Source organism: Budorcas taxicolor, chromosome 10, assembly GCF_023091745.1.
Source record: "Budorcas taxicolor isolate Tak-1 chromosome 10, Takin1.1, whole genome shotgun sequence".
Lineage (NCBI taxonomy): Eukaryota > Metazoa > Chordata > Mammalia > Artiodactyla > Bovidae > Budorcas > Budorcas taxicolor.
Genome location: NC_068919.1, coordinates 38,775,128 through 38,796,306, shown reverse-complemented (window position 1 = coordinate 38,796,306; position 21,179 = coordinate 38,775,128). Strand labels below are relative to the sequence as shown.

At 35.7% G+C, this 21,179-nt stretch overlaps 1 protein-coding gene across 1 annotated transcript in view; it reads left to right on the top strand.

Moving 5' to 3' along the window:
* Positions 1-21,179, top strand: part of MDGA2 (MAM domain containing glycosylphosphatidylinositol anchor 2) — a 918,782-nt gene that overhangs the window by 477,873 nt on the left and 419,730 nt on the right. Inside the window, exon 3 of the mRNA XM_052646754.1 lies at positions 13,361-13,535. Within this exon, the coding sequence (XP_052502714.1) occupies positions 13,361-13,535 (175 nt within the window). The remainder of the gene's footprint in view (positions 1-13,360; positions 13,536-21,179) is intronic.

Below are 21,179 nucleotides of genomic sequence, written 5' to 3'. Positions count from 1 at the left end.
CATAGCTATCCTTCTGAGGAGAAAGTGACTTTTAATTTCATGGCTGCACTCACCATCCACAGTGATTTTGGAATCTAAGAAAATAAAATCTGGCACTGCTTCCATTTTTCCCCTTCTATTTACCATGAAGTGATGGGACCAAATGCCATGATCTTAGTTTTTTGAATGTTGACTTTTAATCCAGCTTTTTCTCTCTCCTCTTTCACCTTCATCAAGGGGTTCTTTAGTTCCTCTTCACTTTCTGCTGTTAGAGTGGTATCATCTGCATATCTGAGGTTATTGGAAATGAAGTCAATCTTTACATTTTAATCATATCTGAATACATTTAGCATTGTATTTGATATTTTTATGTCAGCTGTATTGCAATGTTGATTCATTTAACACCCTATCTGTAAAATTTGGATGGTTTTCTGATAAACAAATTCATAACTCATATTACCTATTCTTCTGTTTTCATTTTCATATTATTTTTCTCCAATATTTCCAGCTCTCTTGAATGAATTTAGTTTTATAAATTTATTTTTTTCCATTTATCAAATTTTGTTCTTGTCCTAGATAGTACTACTAATTGCTGATTCAGTAGGAATTTAAAATATGACAGTAGAGAAGTACCATTTGATATTTTCTTCTAAATTCATCCATTCTTATTCAATGTATAATCCTATGTTTATAAAGATAAAATGAAAATATTAATATTTGGATATTAATTAAATTTATTAAAATTATATAATTTACCCCCAAATCCCTCTGTTATATTTCAAAATGAACATGGCTGAGTAGACTCAGTTTTCATTTGAGGAAATGTTTATTAAAATATCAATACCGCAATTAATTGAAACTCATTATATTGTGGGTGCCTTGGGGAGTGGGATTTTTCTCTAATTTATGTTTCATTGTCAGCAGAATTATTGTGCTAAGAATCCATTCAAGCAACAATGCTTTTGTTAATTATTCTTATATCCTATACTCAGTGCATTGGATTGGAGACACCAAAATCAAGAACAGTCCTTGATGTTGTAGTTTATTAAAGGCAAAATAGTTGTCTTAGGTCTGGTTCTTTAGAAGTAGAGTTTGAGATGAGAATTCAAGTCCAAGGGGTTTATTCGGTTCAGTTCAGTTCAGTCGCTCAGTCGTGTCCGACTCTTTGCGACCCCATGAATCGCAGCACGCCAGGCCTCCCTGTCCATCACTCAAACTCACGTCCATTGAGTCGGTAATGCCATCCAGCCATCTTATCCTCTGTCGTCCCCTTTTCCTCCTGCTCCCAATCCCTCCTATCATTAGAGTTGGAGATACTGCTAGTGGAGTTAAAAAGCAAGATAGGAAAAGGAAGAAGCCAGGCAAGGGTGTGGTTTTAGGGGATTAGCCTCAACCTGATCCTGTGGAAGGAGCTCAAGAGTGTAAGTTATGCTTCAAAATCCGTCCTAAGGGAGACAAGGGAGGTGGGCTTACATAGTCACTAAAAAGCCATTGGATAGCACGGAAAATCTCTAGCATTTCTCAGACTCTGCCTCTGAGAGCAAAGTGGCTCCACAGACCTGAGACCTTCCAAATGTAAGAGGGCATCCTTAGGAGATGCACATGGAAAGCACAAAGGAACTACGAGAGATTCAGGCGGAACACCAGTTATCTATAACACAGAAATAGCTAATTTATATGACACATAATGAGTACTCTGGCAGAGAGATTTGCAAGGTGCTATGGCAACACTGAGGACAGGATGAAACAGAGTTCTATGGGAGAAGGAAGACTTTCTAATAAAATGATTTCTGGAGGATCAGAGGGAGTTAACTAGATAATGAGTGAAGGAAAAAAGGAGAACTTTCATTTCAGGAGGAGCATGGTGTACAAAAGCACAGACACATAGAAAAAAAAAATTCCTACCTTTCAAGCCTGTCGTGGGTTTACAATCAACCAATAAAATAAAAAAGCATTTTATTTACTTTGAAAGAAGTAAAATCCTGTTACTGGTTGTCTGGAGTCCATGATTAATATCTTGGTTATGCTACAAAAGAAAAGCCTTCAACGAAGCAATCTGCAGTAACCCCCAACACTTTTTAAAGCATTTGCACCAAAATGTACCCTCTTCTGTCACCTTTGGTTTGATAGACTATTACCAGGTCCTATTGTAGTTCTCCATACACGTGTAGGAAACGACGCTGTTAAAGATAAACACAATATTTACTTAGTATCTCTCACTGCTTATTTTCACAAGAGATGAATATAGTCTTCAAAGTTTACATTCAAAAGAAAAGCCACAGTCAAGAGTATGATGAGAAAAAAATGTTTTCTCTGCTTTAAGGCATATCTCATTTTCAGAAATACCCATGTCCTCACCTCAAAATTCTCCCTTTGTTTCCAATGCATTTACCATAATGATTCCCTCTCCTTCACCATTCTATTCTTTGGCTGGTGAGAAGACCCCAGGTTGATGTTCAGACTCTCTTTTCTTTATTGCTTCCCTGAGCTTCTTACTCACACTACACACTTGAAACAATTCTTCCTTATTACAATGTGGACATATTAACAGATAGTTAACTCTAACTTGTAGGAGTCTTTTGAAGTTCTAATTTATTTTTAGTAGTAGTCATATAAGTGATAGTAGTGATCTCTAATATTGGTCAGCATACTAGAAAAATATAATGTTCATGCATAGAGTGAAAAAGTTTTCAATTCCCAGGTGTCTCGGTGGTAAAGAATCCACTTGTCAGTGCAGGAAACTCAGGAGATGCAGGTTCGATCCCTGGCTTGGAAAGATCCTCAGGGAGTAGTAATTGGCAACCCACTCCAGTATTCTTGCCTGGAAAATTCCAAGGGCAGCAGAATCTGGCGGGCTGCAGTCCATGGGGTTGAAAATAGTTAGACGCGGCTGAGCACACACACAGAGTCTATAGAAGTTTTCAGGTTAAAAATTTGTTGCTTTGACAGAAAATTTTTGTATAATATATAGAAACAAGAGTGACATTTTTCTATCATTTATAATAGACTGATACAGTTTATTAAAAATTGAACCCATATGATCTGGAGTCCTGTTCCACTCAGAGTTCTATTTATTAAGTAGCTCAAAGAGAACATATTTTCTGTGTTATTTTCCCTGATATTAGTGCAGGATAAGAGGATAACTTTTATTTTCAAAACTGCGAAGAGCACTGTTTACTCATAATCATACCTTTATTCTTTTTAACACTATCACTCTGGAAATGACAAGAGCTATGACTGGCTTTGTTTAGTGCCCAAAGGCTCTGGTGGCAAATCACCCCAATAATTATAGCAGATCAGATGATGTTTATCGTGCTTTTTCTCTGGATGTCTTTTACAGATAATGGATCTTTTTTAAGAATATGAACAAGGCTGAGACAAAGCTCATATTTGTCATCATAGATTGACCTGAAAAGACAGGAGAATAAAGCTTAACGCCTTGACATCTGATAGAAAGTATCTTTAATTCACAAAACTCCTCATTCACTAGATGTTAATTAAAGCGGTGAACCTAGAAGTCTGAGAATGGTCAAGGGCTAACTACTTATTGAGTTTGTACTATCTATGGAATACACTCTTTTGGATTCACCTAGGTCTATCTCTGGTCTGCACTTCAGGTTTTTAACATTTTCTTAAGCTATTTTAGTCAACAGTGATTTTATTTAAGGCTACATGAAAACAATGTTGTTTCAGAAATATCATTATTTGCAAAAAGCAAAGTAGAAAATTCTCTGTTGAGAGTTGGGTGACTCTAAGCGAAGTGTTATGATCTGCAGCCTAGGAGTATCTCCAAGCTGTTCCTTTAGATTATATAGTTACCAAAAAGAGTATCCCCCTAAAGTGTAACATCTTTCTTTTTCTGTACATGTTATTTTTATGGAAATAAAAAGGGGTTAAATACAATCATATTTAACAATGCAGCATATCTGCGTAGTGAATGTATTTTATTCCTTCTTTGGGACTAGCAAGTTGTCCCAAATAACCCGTCTCCTCTTTTCCCAGAGCTATAGAATTAGGTTTTAGAAGGAGCCTGGGAGACAGGAGCTCTGCATGGTAAAGAGGACACTTCCCAGCCTTTCTGGTAGCTATGGGTAGATCTCTGTCTATCTGAAGTGAGCCAGTGCCCTGAGGCAATATCCTAGAGCCTTCTGTAAACCAGATCTGGTAGGCACTTTTCTTTGCCTTTTCCTCTTTTCTTCTGTTAGGAATGGGATGTGAAAACTAGATTTGTAGCTGCTATTCTGGGCCTTGAGCTCAAGCAGCACATGGTAGTGCAGGCAGTTTCAAAGGGCCTGAGTCCCTGAGCAGAGTCATTAAATTCTCACTGGTCTGCCTCACTCCAGATTTTTTTTTTTACATGATGGAATCTAAATTTATCTTGTATAAATCTCTGTTCATGTGTCTATCTTACAGCTGAATTATATCTACCTTCCCTCATAGCTCATTTGGGCTTTTCTGATAGCTTAGTTGGTAAAGAATCCACCTGCAATGCAGGAACCCCAGTCTGATCCCTGGGTTGGTAAGATCCTCTGGACAAGGGATAGGCTACCCTCTCCCATATTTGGGGGCTTCCCTTGTGGCTCAGCTGGTAAAGAATCTGCCAGCAATGCGGGAGACATGGGTTTGATCCCCGGCTTGGGAAGATCCCCTGGAGAAGGGAATGGCTATCCACTCCAATATTCTGGCCTAGGGAGTTCCATGGACTGTAATAGTCCATGGGGTTGAAAGAATCAAACACGACTGAGCGACTTTCATGTGTTTATCCTACAGCTGAATTATATCCACCAACACCTCAAGTTTCAACTCAAGTTCTATATTTCATTCAACAGATTAAATATCTACTGAACAAATCAGGATTGGGATGCAAAGTTGAATTATCCATAAAGTATTTCTATGGTGGGTGTGCATGTGTGTGTGCGTGCATGCGTGTGTGTGTGCATGGGTGTGTGTGTGCTGTTCCTTATCACTCCAGGTTTATCAATTAAAGTTTGGCTGTTAGTCATAGAAACCACCCCCCTCCCAAAGTATGATGTAAGATAGAATTTTATTTTTCTCCTATGTAGAAACCCAGAAGCTATACATAGTTCAGGTTAGGTAGGTGAAACTCCCATGATGTCAGAGATGTAGATTCTCCTGTTTTATAGATTCTCTGTGCTTAACTTTCATTCCGTATCAGTTCAGGGTCCAAGATGGCACACAGCAGTAATGTGCTGAAATGAGCAAAATGTGGAGGGCTATTTCCCTATAAGAATATTTCTTCTTGAAACACACAGGCAAGAATGTAGCTGAAATGGGAAATGCCTTTGTTTTGGGCAACCTTGTGCCTGATGAATACTGTGGGATTCAATTACTGTGGAAGAAGGAGAAATCAACATCAGGGAATGGGCCGACTCTAACACATTGTAATACTTTATTGTAATAGTTTGTTCCTTCTGCCTGGAAGCCTATACAGTCTCCTTTGTAGACTTTGAGGTCACAAGTTCTATCAGAGTATGCCTGGGGTTTCATTATGGGCTTCCCTGGTAGTTCAGCTGGTAAAAAATCCATCTGCAATGCAGAAGACCCCGGTTCAATTCCTGGGACAGGAAGATCCACTGGAGAAGAGACAGTCTACCCACTCAAGTATTCTTGGGATTCCCTGGTGGCTCAGCTGGTAAAGAATCCACCTGCAATGCAGGAGACCTGAGTTTGATCCCTGGGTTTGGATGATCCCTTGGAGAAGGGGAAGGCTACCCACTCCAGTATTCTGGCCTGGAGAATTCCATGGATGGTATAGGGGTTTCTTTTCTCATCAATTAGATGTATAACTTGGTAAACCCCCTTAATGAGTAAAGTTATCTTTCCAAAACTCAAGAATATTTCCTTTCATTATTTATCTTTTTAAGTAGAGGGGGAAAAAACCTTTTCTATAAGTGATTATTTTATATTCTTTCTCTACTTTTCTGGTTTTTCTATTATATTTCACAACTACATTGTATTTTTTTTCTTTTAAACTTATTTATAATAAATTCAATATTTGTTCATAGTAAAATAAAATATAAATAAGAATTTTAAATAAGTTTTGAAAGAATATTTTACATATTCTCTTCTTTTACCTGTCCCACTCATAGAATTAATCAAGATTAAATTTTGTGTGTATTCATGTGCTCCATTTATGTATTAATATGTATTAACATATTATTGCATGCCTGTATGCTAAATTGCTTTAGTCATGTCTGACTCTTTGCAACGCTATGGATTGTAGCCTGCCAATATCCTCTGTCCCTGGGGATTCTCCAGGCAAGAATACTGGAGTGGGTTGCCATTTTTTTCTCCAGAAGTAACATATTAGTATATATGTGCAAATGCACGTACACACATGTACTCTTTTTACACAGATGAGAATAGTCTCATTTTTTGTTAGCTTGATAAAACATTTTGTATGTTTATTCTTTCCATTACTCTATTCAGTTCAGCTCTAGAGTCAATTAATTTGTCACCACTTCCCTATCTTTTGATATTGTATTATTTTCAGTGTGGTACTATTACATAGACATTTTTCTACATTCTTGTGCAAATGTTAGGTATATTTTAACTAGATAATTGCTGAGTTCAAGTCTGAATGTATTCATTTTTTGACATAATTTACCGGGTTCTGTGCCAAAAGAGAAGATTTTACCATCTCACCCTTCCAGCCCCGGTGGATCCAGGGTGATTTGAAGGTGGGGACGGAGTTGGTGTCCTTGGAAATAACTTATTTAATTAGAGATAGAGAGGGATTAGAAAATTAGCAGAGAAAAAGAGGCTGAATAACTTGGTTTACATGGAATACCAATCACCACCTACTAGGCTGCAGGCGTCTTCCCGTTCTCCCGAAGGAGAGGAGGCACTGAGGCCCCCCTGGTCCAATCTTAGAAGCCCAGGCAAAATTAGCAAGCTTGGTGGGTACCCATGCACCAGGTGGGAATTTGGCCAGAAAATAGTAGGAGAGAAAAAGAGGCTGAATAACGTGGTTTACATGGGATACCAATAAAATTCCAAGACAAGGAATTTGCACCATCTACGTTGGGCCACCTGCGCCACTTGAATATCGGAAGGTGCCCCTCCTTGGGCTCCTTCTCGCATGGGCTTGAAAGCCAGGACAAGTAAGTAGACATGGCGAGCACCCACGCTCCAGATGGGAATTAAGCCAGAAAAACAGGGAGCAAGAAAGAACGACACGGGGGAATCAGTCTTTCCAGAAACAGATTCGATATCTTTATTTTGAGATTTGCTTATATACCTTTTATTACACATAGGAATGAATACAGAGTCACGCGGGGGTCAGCAGTCCTGACCTTTATCCAAATCAGGTGCTTTACATAAAAAAAACTTCTTAAGGGTTTTACATCATCTTCTGGCCATGAGGCCTGCTTACATTTTACAACCCTTTCTTTCTGATAACCAAGAAACTTATTTTTTCCAAGGGTGTTTTTTTCTTAAACCAGGCACCACCCTCCAAATAAAGTTGTATTCCTATAGGGTGAGGGTGTAGTGAGTTACAATCCAGAAAGGAATTTATTTAACCCAAGGTTAACATGATTAATCTTAAAGGTTAATACTTATTTCTCCTATATGTTAGTTATATTCATTATAAGGGCAGGGAATATGGAGATTTAGCAGCAAACATCAGCCCAACAAATGAAAATCCTTTCAGCAATGTTCCCCTTAAGATCTATTTAGTGTTAAGATAGTGATAAAGTTACATTTTTGCATAGCAAGGACGCAGTGATTTATAACAAAGTACAGTGATCTATTACAAAAGAGAAAATTCATTAACTCAAAAAGTCTAGTATTGCTAACCTCAAAAACTACTATATTTCCTTTTCTATATTCCAAATACATTGATTAATATATTCCCAGGTGCCTAAGGATATGGAGGCCTGGCGGCAATCATTGACTCAACAATGAGAAAAGCCCTATGCTAATTAAGAATTTAAAAATACTCCAAACTGTCTGAGCTGTTTATGGCTGAGAGGTAGTAAACAATCATGTGCATAGTGGCGGAGTATGGATAATCCTGTCACACAGCTAGTTTGCCAGCAGAGAGGTTTGACCTGAGACACCCTTGTCACACCCAGGGCAGGGAATTAGCAGCAATTATTGGCACAACAAATGAAAAACCCTTCACCAATATAATTCCTAACCAACCCACTATACTAATAATTTCTAACTTCCCCAAAGAATTTGCCTTTAGTCAGTCTAAAACATCTCGTGCCTCTCAGGTTGGGAGGCTGTAAACAATCACATGTGGCCGGACGAACCTATACAGGTGGGCTAGAGGACCTTCAAAGGAGTTCATAAGTTGAAACACTCTTGTCACGCCCAGCAATTTTTATTGACTTGGAGCTGCACGTTTACTTCGTCTCCGAGAGAACCGGTGGGGAACAGACCCCCATAAAGTCAAAGGTGTAGGCGAGAGAATGAAACACTAAAGTAGATAGACTCTGGTTTTGGGGGTAGATGCTCGGGAACAGGGGGTTTCCTGAGGCTTGATCATGCCTTTGTGTATGCCAAGCCTCCTTCCTCATGACCTTTGCCATGGGCGGAGTTCCTCACGATGGCTCCCAGGACAATCCCAGCTATGAAACCTCAACAGCACAAGATAGTATCAGTATTTGTGGCTATTCAATAGGTGAAAGTTGGTTTCTCATGCTTGATTTACAGTTTTAAAAAGAAAGAAATTGAACATCTCTTTACTTAAATAATGCCAATTTGTAGTTCTGTTTTTTCCCTTTTCTTTTCTTATCCATTAACTTACCAATTGCCTAGTATACTATGTATATATATGTATATATTATGGAAATTAACCCTGAATTCTGACATTTTTAATAGTAAATTGTCTTGCATAATTTTTTAAAAAGAGTGCCATATTAATCAAAATGATAGGGTTTTTTTTTTTTTTAGAATTTGTATTAAAAGCCCTGCTCACTTGAATAATTGTAGACAGATCACTCCATATTTTCTTATGGAACAATTTCAATTTTTTACATTGAAATCTTTATTGCATCTAGAATTAATTTTGATATGAAGGGTGGGTTAGAGAGTCAGCTTTTTATTTCCATTATGGATACATAGTCAATTGCCTGAACACTACTTACTAAACAAACTTTTTTTTCACTTTTCATTTAAAATATTTCCTGCATGAAATCCTAAACTATATACATATTTCTGTACTCTTAACAGTGTTCTCTTGTGTGGTCCCTAGATTTCTCTGGGGACCCTGTGATCTTTACAGGGAGTTTATGAAGAAGAATGTTGTTTCTCACTATGCTGCTTTTGTAGTAAAGGAAGATAAAACAGGCAGCATGTTAGCACAGAACAAAGCTGTGGCATCAAATTGTGCTAGCAGTCTTTGTATTCTTCGCTAATTCACTACTATTTACTCACAGTAATAATAATACTAAAAGATCAGTGTCACTATTTTTGATAAATCAGTAAAAATCAGTATTCCTTTTTTAAAGTTTTTTTTTTTTTTTTTCTGATGTGGTCCACTTGTAAAGTGTTTACTGAATTTGTGTTACATTTCTTGGTCTTTTATGGCTAAGAGGTATGTGCTATCTTAGCTCCCTGGTCAGGGAACAAACCTCCACCCTCTACATTGGAAGACAAAGTCTTAACCACTGGTTCCTCAGGGAAGTTCCAGTATTAATTTTTAACATCTTAGAACACAGTTACTATATTTTTAATATCCTAAGTGACAAAATGGAAAATTCCTAAAAAGCATTTCTGCTGCTTACTAAAGTATGGTATTTGTCTCAAGACAAAGTCTTGTATGAATGAGTTTTGTGGTGAATTACCCACTTTTTTTATAGAATTTTTTTTTTTAACTTAAAAGGATGCTTTTTTTACAATGGTTATTCAGACTTGGGTATTTGGCAAATATTTCCCCCAAAATGAATGAAATGAACCTATCATCCCAAATAAAACACCTTAACAATGTTTATTGCTGATGATACATTTCACATATTTAAGAGAAAATTTAGAATTTTGGAAAATCTGCCACAAGAAGCATGATAGCATCATAGTCACATATACTAATTTCACCAATCCTTATAAAAGACTAAGATTGATGATATTAGTGTATGTGAATTGTATTATATATCGAGCTATCTCAACATCTGGAAGATCTTCATAACTCAATGAATTCATATTTTCCAGATGACTAATCTATGTTGCTACAAAATCATGCTTGAGAAAGTGATCTTTTAAAAGTGCAATATAGACCAATGGGTTTTAGTGTTACAAAGAGCCGAAAGGGCATTGATATGGCTTTCATTCTAGTTTGCAAGTAGGAAACTAACACTGAAGGAATTTTACTGTAGTCTCAAGGAAGACTGTCCACAGTTATCTAAAAAGGCTATTGAAATACTACTCCCTCTATAGCCAGTCAAGATTTTCTTCAAATATTTCTGATAAACCCAACATGCTGCCACAGATTGCATGCAGATGTTGAGATAATTATCTAGCCAGCTTTTTTTCACTAAAGAAGATACTGAAGAGATTTGCAAAACTATAAAGCAATTCCATTCAATTTACTCAATTATTTTTGTCTTGAAAAATATAATTTTTATTAAAAGTGTTCCTTAAGTTAATGTCTTCAGTTTATTAAAATGATTTAAAATGAGTTAACAATACATAATTTAACCTTGTCTTAGTTTTAGTTTCTACTACACTGATTATGAATAGATATAATTTAAATAAGCTAAAGATATAGGGGATCATTAATAATTTTTAATAAAGGTATTCTAAGATCAAAAAGTTTGATAGTCTGTATCATAATTTCTACTCTCACTCTTTTCTCTTTCTTTGTCTCTCTCCCCGCCCCCCCCCCCCCCCCCCACACACACACACACATGCACACTCTTATTCTGAACCTCCCCCAATTCCTGGACAATCACCAGTACTATAACAGTATTCTAAAACTAAATTGTTGTCTTAATATCATGTTTTTAATATCCAAAACCTCTAGGCCATTTCCATAACTCTTTTGATTCTGAACTTACTTTTTATATTCTGAAATATTTATTTTTAAAAATCAATATTGGTACCATATTGTGATAGTCAAGGAAAACTTGGTATTTAATTTGAATTGTGTTTTATTTATATCTTAGGTTTTACCTTAGAAATATATATATATATAGGAAAGAATTAGCATATATCTATATAAGGTGGAGAAGGCAATGGCACCCCACTCCAATACTCTTGCCTGGAAAATCCCATGGCGGGAGGGGGGGGGGGTGCGGGGGCGGGCCTGGTAGTCTGCAGTCCATGGGGTCGTGAACAGTCGGACACGACTGAGCGACTTCACTTTCACTTTTCACTGTCATGCATTAGGGAAGGAAATGGCACCCCACTCCAGTGTTCTTGCCTGGAGAATCCCCAGGATGGGGGAGCCTGGTGGGCTGCTGTCTATGAGGTCACACAGAATCAGACATGACTGAAGTGACTTAGCAGCAGCATATAAGGTAGTTCATATGGTAAAGCGTCTGCCTACAATGCAGGAGACCTGGGTTCAATCCCTGGGTCGGGAAGATCTCCTGGAGAAGGAAATGGCAACCCACTCCAGTATTCTTGCCTGGAAGATCCCATGGATGGAGGAGCCTGGTAGGTTACAGTTCATGGGGTCGCAAAGAGTCGGGCACGACTGAGTGACTTCACTCACTCACTCATATAAGATATACAAAGCAAAAATATGTAATTTGCTTGTTCATTTCAATCTTTTTTTATTTTGTTACCTATAGATTTTGAAATTTAAGTTAAAATAGAACCCTAGATTTCCCATGGAAATGGTACTTATGAAATCAGTGCCCATGTTACCCTTTGTCTTTGTATGAGCATAGTAATAATCAGCTTATGAACTACTTGAAATCAGGAATCATACCATTAATTTTTATTTTTATTGTATTTTCTGTACAAAGTGTTGGATAAATATTTGATATGTATTTTTATGAATTAATCAACTTTTATTAATCTCTAAGTAAAATTTTAATTAAGCACACAATTAAGGGCAAACATGAATATATTTATACTGATATTGTAATGATTTGGAGAATTTTTAAAGATGCTTAGTGTCATTAGATCATAAATTTGAATTACCATTGTATCAAAATAGCATAAATAATAGTAGTATTAAATGATTTAAATTTTGATAACCCACTATTTAGTTGCATTTTTCTATGTTTCTTCATTTGTGTTTGCAGAGGATTTCTATCAGTAGCTTTACAACCTAAAAATAAATAAAGCAATATATTACACAGCAGGGACAAGAAGAAATATAAAACTGAATCTTTTTACATCCCGTTTTGTATCACTTTACAGTACCATCACGTGGCTTTTGTTCAGGTTTATATAAACTACCCAAAAGTGTACTTGAACACTAGTCTTTATTTCTAGTAAAACCCAAGTCTGATGTGCACAGCTGTGTTGAAAAGAACAGTATTGTTTATAATGGAATGTTTTAGATATTCAAAGTGATTTGGCAGTTTAATAGAAATGTTCTCTTTGGAAAAGTATACACATTTTTTGAAAATAATTATTGATGTAAAGTGAATTCTAATTATCAAACAGACAAGTCATTTGTGGGGTTATAACAGCAAAGCTATAAAAATGATATAAAAATCATTTGTAACAACCAGGTGTATAAAATTACACATAATCTCAATAAGCTACTCTAGTAATAACGTTAATTAACCAAATGAAATAGAAAATATTGCGTAAAATAATGAAACATATCCAAAAAGAAACTGAGAGCCTACCTGTTGTTGCTATGCTAGGTAAATTAAAAATGCCTTACAGGGTTTGGAAAATAGAATTTTAGGGGCTCAAGGAAAAGAAACTAATCCATATTTCCAATGTACTACTTATATTTAACTTCCTTTGTATATATTAATATTTTTTTGTCCTTCACACTGATGAAACTATGGATGAACTCTATGCAATTGAGTTAGAATTATATGCGCTATATAATAAGGACACTGCATTTAAAATTTTATAATTTTATTTTTATGTAAACTTTTCTTCTTAATTTTCAATAACTTGCCAAAAATGGCACTGTAGCAGTTTCTGAATGCCAAATCTCCAAATAAGTGAAAGTGAAAGTTGCTCAGTTGTGTGAGACTCTTTGCCACGCCATGGATTGTACATTTGGTGGAATTCTCCAGGCCAGAATACTGGAGTGGGTAGCCATTCCCTTCTCCAAGGGATCTTCCCAACCCAGGGATTGAACCCAGGTCTCCCACATCTCAGGCAGATTCTTTACCAGCTGAACCACAAGAGAAGTCCCTCCATATGAGTAATTGCTATTTAATTTTTCAGTGAGAAAGCCAAACTAAAGTAACAATCTTTGTTGATGCTTGCTCAGATCAGGTGGACCAAAACAGCAGGAAGTGCCTCTGACAGATTCCAAGACTCAAGTGTCTTCAACGAGACTTTGAGGATTACAAATATTCAGCGACATCAAGGAGGCCGGTATTACTGTAAAGCAGAGAATGGCCTGGGGTCCCCAGCGATAAAGTCAATCAGAGTGGATGTGTACTGTAAGTAAATGTCCCAGAAATCTATAATTAAGTCAATTGCAGATACGTTTTGTCCTACAACTATTTTTGTTGTTACATCTATTGGGAAAGACTAGAGTTTGTTCAAAAAAATAGAGTTATATTTAGTTGAGAATGACAAGTCTTTAAGGTTAAGATAGCTCATTTAGCATATTTCCTGTAGAATCTCCATTAGAAATTTTCATAGATTTTATGATTAAATAATACATATTAATTATAGAACATTTAAGAATTAGATTAAAATCAAATAAATATCACTAAAAATCCTAATAATGACTATTAGTGTTGAATGTATATACTTTTTATCTCTACATATAAGTATATAAATGCATATTTATATTTGTATAAAGAAAAAATCATGCTGTGGATATGGTGATTGGTTTTGTTAACTTAGCCCATGTGAATTTCAGTTATTCTTATTTTGTAAGATGCACTTCATGAGTGAAGTTACTTGAACCGGCTTGTAAAAGGCCGAAAACTCTGTGTAGACTCTGTTTTGATCCAATTCTGTTAAAAGTAATCAGTACCTAGGGTGATGCTGAGCCTCCTGGAATGTGTTTGTTGATTTATTTTTGTTTTTGGTCTCATTTTTCTGCTCTTGGCTGTTAGCAAATATATTTAAAATCCTCTTGGTCTCAATACTGTCTACCCCACCAAAAGAAATTAAGGGCCTACATTCAGTTCAGGTTTTTTTTGTATAGGTTTCTATTGCTCCATTGTCTTTTTTGCAAATACTTACATTTTATTTGTTAAGTCTTTAGTGTTATAATAAAAAGATGTTTACTTTTAGTGATTCAGATATAAGTAGCAAGTGAGGCATTCTCATTTTTTAACCCACCTTTCATTCTTTCTTTTTTTTCTTTTTCTTTCAATACAGGATATGGTTGCATAGTTAGGAAAGTGATTGGAATTATATGTGGTTGATCAGATCCTATGCTGCATCTCATGTAATTGTTCGGGTGACTGAGAAGTGAGTGACAGGGTTGCATTTGTGATTCACCTTCCACATTCAGGAGCTTTTTCACTGTTCCTGGAAAGGATGAAAGAGAAGAAGCCCAAGCCCCAATATCTCTAGCAATTCCCAGGCCTTCAGGCATGACCTGGAATAACTCAGGCATCTGTATCCCAGAGGCTGCTTTCTCCCTCTTCTTAATGGCCTTCTGGTTGGGCTTACATGTATGTTTCTGAACAGTATATCCTCTGCCCACCCCCCCAATCAAATATTTATAGTAATATATACTTTTAAAAAAGACTATGTATAGTGTTTTGTTCATATATAATTTTAAATGGCACTAAATTTAATTTAAATGAGTCAAACACTTCTATAATATATCTTTTAGAAAGAGCATACATGTGATTTTTGTTATAATTATGGTCATGAAGTTTTATAATACACAACTTTGATACCTTAGACACAATTCTAAAATCTGCAAAGTTCTAGTGATTGAATGGATGTGTTTTGTTAAATATTATTGGTAACATTTTTTTTTAATTGGTAACTTTTTGTAGCAAAAGCTGATGAGAACTAGTTTGGTAGTGACATCTAACCTGAAATGAGTTGAATGCAAAAATAGAAAATACTTTCTCTTCTTTATTTACCCTATTTCATCTGAATAATCATATGTTTTACTCTGGAAATAATGTGTTTGATTACACATAATTGCCATAGAGCCTGCTGGGTGTGTTATGTAAAACATGGAATATGTACTATAATATCTTCCTAAAATCTCAAATATTCAGAAAAACATTTCCCTAAGGTTTTGAATAAGAGATTGTGAGTTGTGTTCCCACTGCAATACATTTGATAAAACAATAAGATTGTATTGCTGGATTAAAAATCTAATACAAGAGAGAAATGACATTTTAAAAGACTTTCGAAAAGAGGCTTCTTTTCTCTTCTTACTGCAAAGCCTTTGCAGCACTGCCGTGCATGATTCTCCCTTTTTTCTATTTGCTCAGGGCCCTGCTGCCCAGAGTCAGCTGTGCCGCAGGATCTCAGTTCACACTGCATACTTGGGGGGAACTAACAGCACAAGGCACCTCGTTTCCCCAGGCCCTGTTAGTCTTTTAAGGCAGTGTCGCCTCCATGAAACCATGCTAGAAGGCACTAGTTCTATAACCTTCTTCTTTGACCTACTTTGGGATTTTTCCCACACAACCTGAACTTGACAAACATCTCATTCTTTGTTGTGTATGTGAAATGTCATGGTGATGCATACCATAGTGGAGTACTACCTTCAATACATTTTTGATGACAAGGATTTAGTAGAAGGCTGTCTAAAATTATATTACTTGAGACAATAACATGTATTCAGAGAATAACATGTAAACTAGTAGTCCATTCATATGGGCTCTATGAATAAAGGTGACAGGTCTTTTGGGGAATCTATGTTTTATATATGATCTATGTGTTCTATATATAACAGTTTTTAGGCTCAAGTATGTTTTCTTTACATGAATATTTATTCTTTAAAACCTCCCCTATCATTGTCAATAGGAACATGAGTAACATATTAGTGCTCGATTGAAACTTGACAACTTTAACATCTAAAATTGGTTTATAGTCTTAAGATTCATCTGTTATTTGAACTTTGGTTTGATGTCAGACTGGTTGATTGACTAGAAATTCATTTTTATAAACCATAAACAATTGAGCAACTTTACTTCAGGTGCTTTTACCTTAATTTTGAAAAATGCTAAAACTATAGGACTAATTTTGTTTTTTTTAAAGCTTTAAGCTATAGTTTTAGGATTGTCAATACACTATAAATTTCTGTTTCTTTTTCTAAACTGGTTCATCCAACTGGTAGAACTTAAAATAATATAGGCATAGAATGCAAAATAATCTGCAGGTTAGGATCATGTTTGCAACAGCCAGCTGAGACAGACTATGGCTTAGATTTAGCAAAAATTCTAATAAATGGCATTAGAATTTAGCCGTGAGTTCCTCATGATAGTTTGTCTTTTAAAAATCTTCCATAAAGTACCAATTTTATAGCCATCCTGGAGAGATTTCATAACCACAAAAATGTATATCTTACATTAAACCCCATTCGGTAATCGTGAGTTTCTAGATTTTATGGCTAATACTATCCTAAAAAAATTGATTTTGATAAGGAAATTTATTTTCTGAAGAGAAACCTGCCACAATGCTGATTGATATAAAATGAGGTGATTTTATTATATAGTAATATAAAAATATTTGTGATACTGTATTAATATTTTGATCAGTTTGGGAAGATTTTTTAGTTTGAATTAATTCCTTCCCAGATAATTTTCTAAAATGTCTTGTAGTAATTGGACCTCTTAGGTTCCATAAAGAAACTAGCTAATGTACTATTATTATTCTCTTTGCTGTTTAAATCTAGAAAATAGTTTACTCAATGCAACTGTTTGGAGAAGATATACCTGTTTTTCAGTTTATTATGACCTATGATTCTTTTCTTAAGAACTATAAAAGCGTTTCAAAATGAATATAATTTCTTTAAAAATATATTTATAAACAAGCAGATTTCATAACCAGATAACTTACATTTAAAAAAGCAATCTTACCTAGTTATTTATACAAATATTTCTGATCCAAAGCTACTCAATTACATTTCTTCTTTTGCTGGGAAATAGCTTCTGAGTGTCTGAATACTAACAGCTATATGTTTAAGAGAAAATAAAGAGTTAGTTCTACTTAAACCTGCTGTTTTCCAAATATTCCTTCTATGCGTCTTCTCCCTGAAACTATGCTAAAATAATAATAAAGGAATAAAACAGTAACCAAGCCTGCGAACAGTGATAGAGGGAGTGGAAGAGGAGATGACAGAAAAACAATTTTGTAGGAAATGAATCAGATCAGGAAACGACCACTGTTCAACATACTGAAGAAAGCTTGAATCAAAGCTGTCAGTATGGAGGATAAAATGAGGCACAGAATTATGGAATCATTAAAAAACTCAGTAATTGGAGACATCACTTAGCTTATAGAGCGTCAGTCAGTCAGTTCATTCGCTCAGTTGTGTCCAACTCTTTACAACCCCATGAATGTCTCATGGTGACATATTATGGGCCTTGCTCCCTGAGAGCTTACAGTCTAAATTGTCAAATTACTTAGCTGTCAGATGATTTAAACACTAGGCACAAGATATAGTGGAATAGGTGCTGTACTTAAAGTTTGATTAGACTTCTGTAGGAATCGTGAGTGTTTTCATCAACACTGACAAAATTCCACAGAGTTTTGTGGAAATTTCCACAGGAAATTTGTTTTCCAGAGAAAATCATTATTTGAGTTAAAAAACAATATTCTTAATTTAAAAAATGAATATATTGAGATGTTAATTGTTGCAATTAAATCTTGATGGAAGTAACACTGTGACAGTGGTGGTGAAGTGAGAATACATTTGGCAGAATATACAGGATGAAGGAAGTCCCAGAAATACTATGTGATTATTGCTTTTTATATATAATTAATATCAGCTGATATTAATATAAGCAAGTTTTATTGGTTTGTTTTATTTTATTGTTATCATTAATGAAGTATATTTTATGTGTCTAGACTACAAATAAGTTTTAAAAAACATTTAGTAATCACTGGCAAGTTCTTAATTAAAAAATGAATATACTGAAATATTAATTGTTGCAATTAAATCTTATAAAATGAAAATCCTTCACATACTTGCTGGAAAATGCACATAAATTTTAGCCTAAAATTTTGGCAACAGTTAAAATAATCCTCAAAACATTATCACTTATCTGTTATACATTTCAGTTCAGTTCAGTTCAGTTCATTTCAGTCGCTCAGTCGCGTCTGACTCTTTGTGACCCCAAGAATCACAGCACGCCAGGTCTCCCTGTCCATCACCAACTCCCGGAGTTCACTCAAACTCACTTCCATCGAGTCGGTGATGCTATCCAGCCATCTCATCCTCTGTCGTCCCCTTCTGCTCCTGCCCCCAATCTCTCCCACCATCAGGGTCTTTTCCAATGAGTCAACTCTTCACATGAGGTGGTCAAAGTATTGGAGTTTCAGGTTTAGCATCAGTCCTTCCAATGAACACCCAGGACTGACCTTCTTTTGGATGGACTGGTTGGATCTCCTTGCACTCCTAGGGACTCTCAAGAGTCTTCTCCAACACCAGTGCAAAAGCATCAATTCTTCGGCGCTCAGCTTTCTTCACAGTCCAACTCTCACATCCATACATGACCACTGGAAAAACCATAGCCTTGACTAGATGGACCTTTGTTGGCAAAGTAATGTCTCTGCTTTTGAATATGCTATCTAGGTTGGTCATAACTTTCCTTCAAAGGAGTAAGCATATTTTAATTTCATGGCTGCAGTCACCATCTGCAGTGATTTTGGAGTCCCCAAAAATAAAGTCTGACAGTGTGACCACTGTTTCCCCATCTATTTGCCATGAAGTGATGGGATCAGATGCCTTGATCTTCGTTTTCTGAATGTTGAGCTTTAAGCCAACTTTTTCACTCTACTCTTTCACTTTCATCAAGAGGGTTTTAATTCCTCTTCACTTTCTGCCATAAGGGTGGTGTCATCTGCATATCTGAGGTTATTGATATTTCTCCCGGCAATCTTGATTCCAACTTGTGCTTCCTCCAGCCCAGAGTTTCTCATAATGTACTCTGCATATAAGTTAAATAAGCAGGGTGACAATATACAGCCTTGATGTACTCCTTTTCCTATTTGGAACCAGTCTGTTGTTCCATGTCCAGTTCTAACTGTTGCTTCCTGACCTCCATATAGGCTTCTCAAGAGGCAGGTCAGGTGGTCTGGTATTCCCATCTCTTGAAGAATTTTCCACAGTTTATTGTGATTCACTCAGTCAAAGGCTTTGGCATAGTCAATAAAGCAGAAATAGATGTTTTTCTGGAACTCTCTTGCTTTTTTGATGATCCAGCAGATGTTGGCACTTTGATCTCTGGTTCCTCTGCCTTTCCTAAAAACAGCTTGAACTTCTGGAAGTTCACAGTTCACATATTGCTGAAGCCTGGCTTGGAGAATTTTGAGCATTACTTTACTTGCGTGTGAGATGAGTGCAATTGTGCTGTAGTTTGAGCATTCTTTGGCATTGCTTTCTTTGAGATTGGAATGAAAAGTGACCTTTTCTAGTCCTGTGGCCACTGCTGAGTTTTCCAGATTTGCTGGCATATTGAGTAATTCAGTGTGAACAATACCAGTGGTTTAAAATCTATTTAAGAAGAGTTATATTCCCAGATCTTTTATATTTCACACAGTTCAACACCAAAATACCTCTGTTCCCTTATCAACTTGCTGGTTAAATCCCTACAGATGACTATAAATTTATTTTTATGAGATGTTCAGCCAGAGAAACTTTGATCTAAGAAATGTGAGATCATCAAAAACAAAAGGCAATATACTCTTTAATTAGAGTTATTAAATGTAAGTTTATGTACTCTTCACAATCCCTTCTCACACTTGGTTCTGAGAATGCCTTTCTGGAGGAATATTGGAGAACCTATCTAGTAAAACTGATGAACTCTGGAGAAACAGCTACAAAATCATCCTGACAAGGTGATCCTTGGTGAAACAGCCCTGCTAATACACTCACAGCGAAGGCCACTGTTGATCAAGAGAGCTACCAATAAGCGGTTTTATAATGGAATCTTAGGTGTGAGTGTACCAGATGACCAAAATTTGAGACAATCATCTAAAAAACAAGAGAGAAACCAAGAAAAAGACATGGGAAAAAAACTCAGTAAACAAAAATGCTGCAGGGAGCAGAACTACAAAATAAATCACAGTTCCATATACTTTTAATTAGTATTCCCAGAGAAAAAAGGGAAATGTTGCAAGCATATAACAAGAATAGGAAAAGAGAAGCAAGGGATTTTCAGAGGCCATCAATGAACTCTTAGAATAGTAAAAATGTTACTATATAAAATCAATAAAAGGAGTGGAAAATAAAGCTGAAGAAATCTTCCAGAGAATAAAACAATCAAAGGGATGGAAGAAGGGGAAGATAATATAATTAGAGAATTTGTCCAGCTAATCTAACATATGAATAGAATTCCAAAAGATAAAATAGAGATTAGAAATTATTTCCTAAAAAATAAAGAACTGTATCATATTTAGACAAATGTTTTCAATTACAAAGCTTCCACTAGGTGTCTAGCACATAGAGTAAGCAAGATCTGCATCAAAACTCATTCACTTGCAATTTAGAACACTAGGGAAAAAATGAAGATCTTAAACATTTCCAATGAATTTTTCATTTTTTTTCCAAAATAATCATATATCAAGAATTAGGAATCAAAATGACATAGTAAAAATTAAGAAGCTAGGAGATGTCTGAGTAAAACTTTTGAAATTCTGAAGGAAAGCTATTTTCAAATTAGAACTTTCCACCCAACCAGACATATTTTTTCAGGTATTAAAGAAGAAAGACATTTTTAGATTTCCAATTTTTTTCTGCCGTGTTTCTTTTCTTTCAACACTACTTTAATGAATGTTCTACCAAAACTAATTTAAAATATAGGATATTGTATATAAGAGAGAATGGACTCCCAAAGTGATTTTGAAGCAAAACACCATGATGATAGCTATGCTGTGTTACTCAAGAACATTCAAGACAGACTGAAGCTCCCAGAAGAGCTTTCATGAAG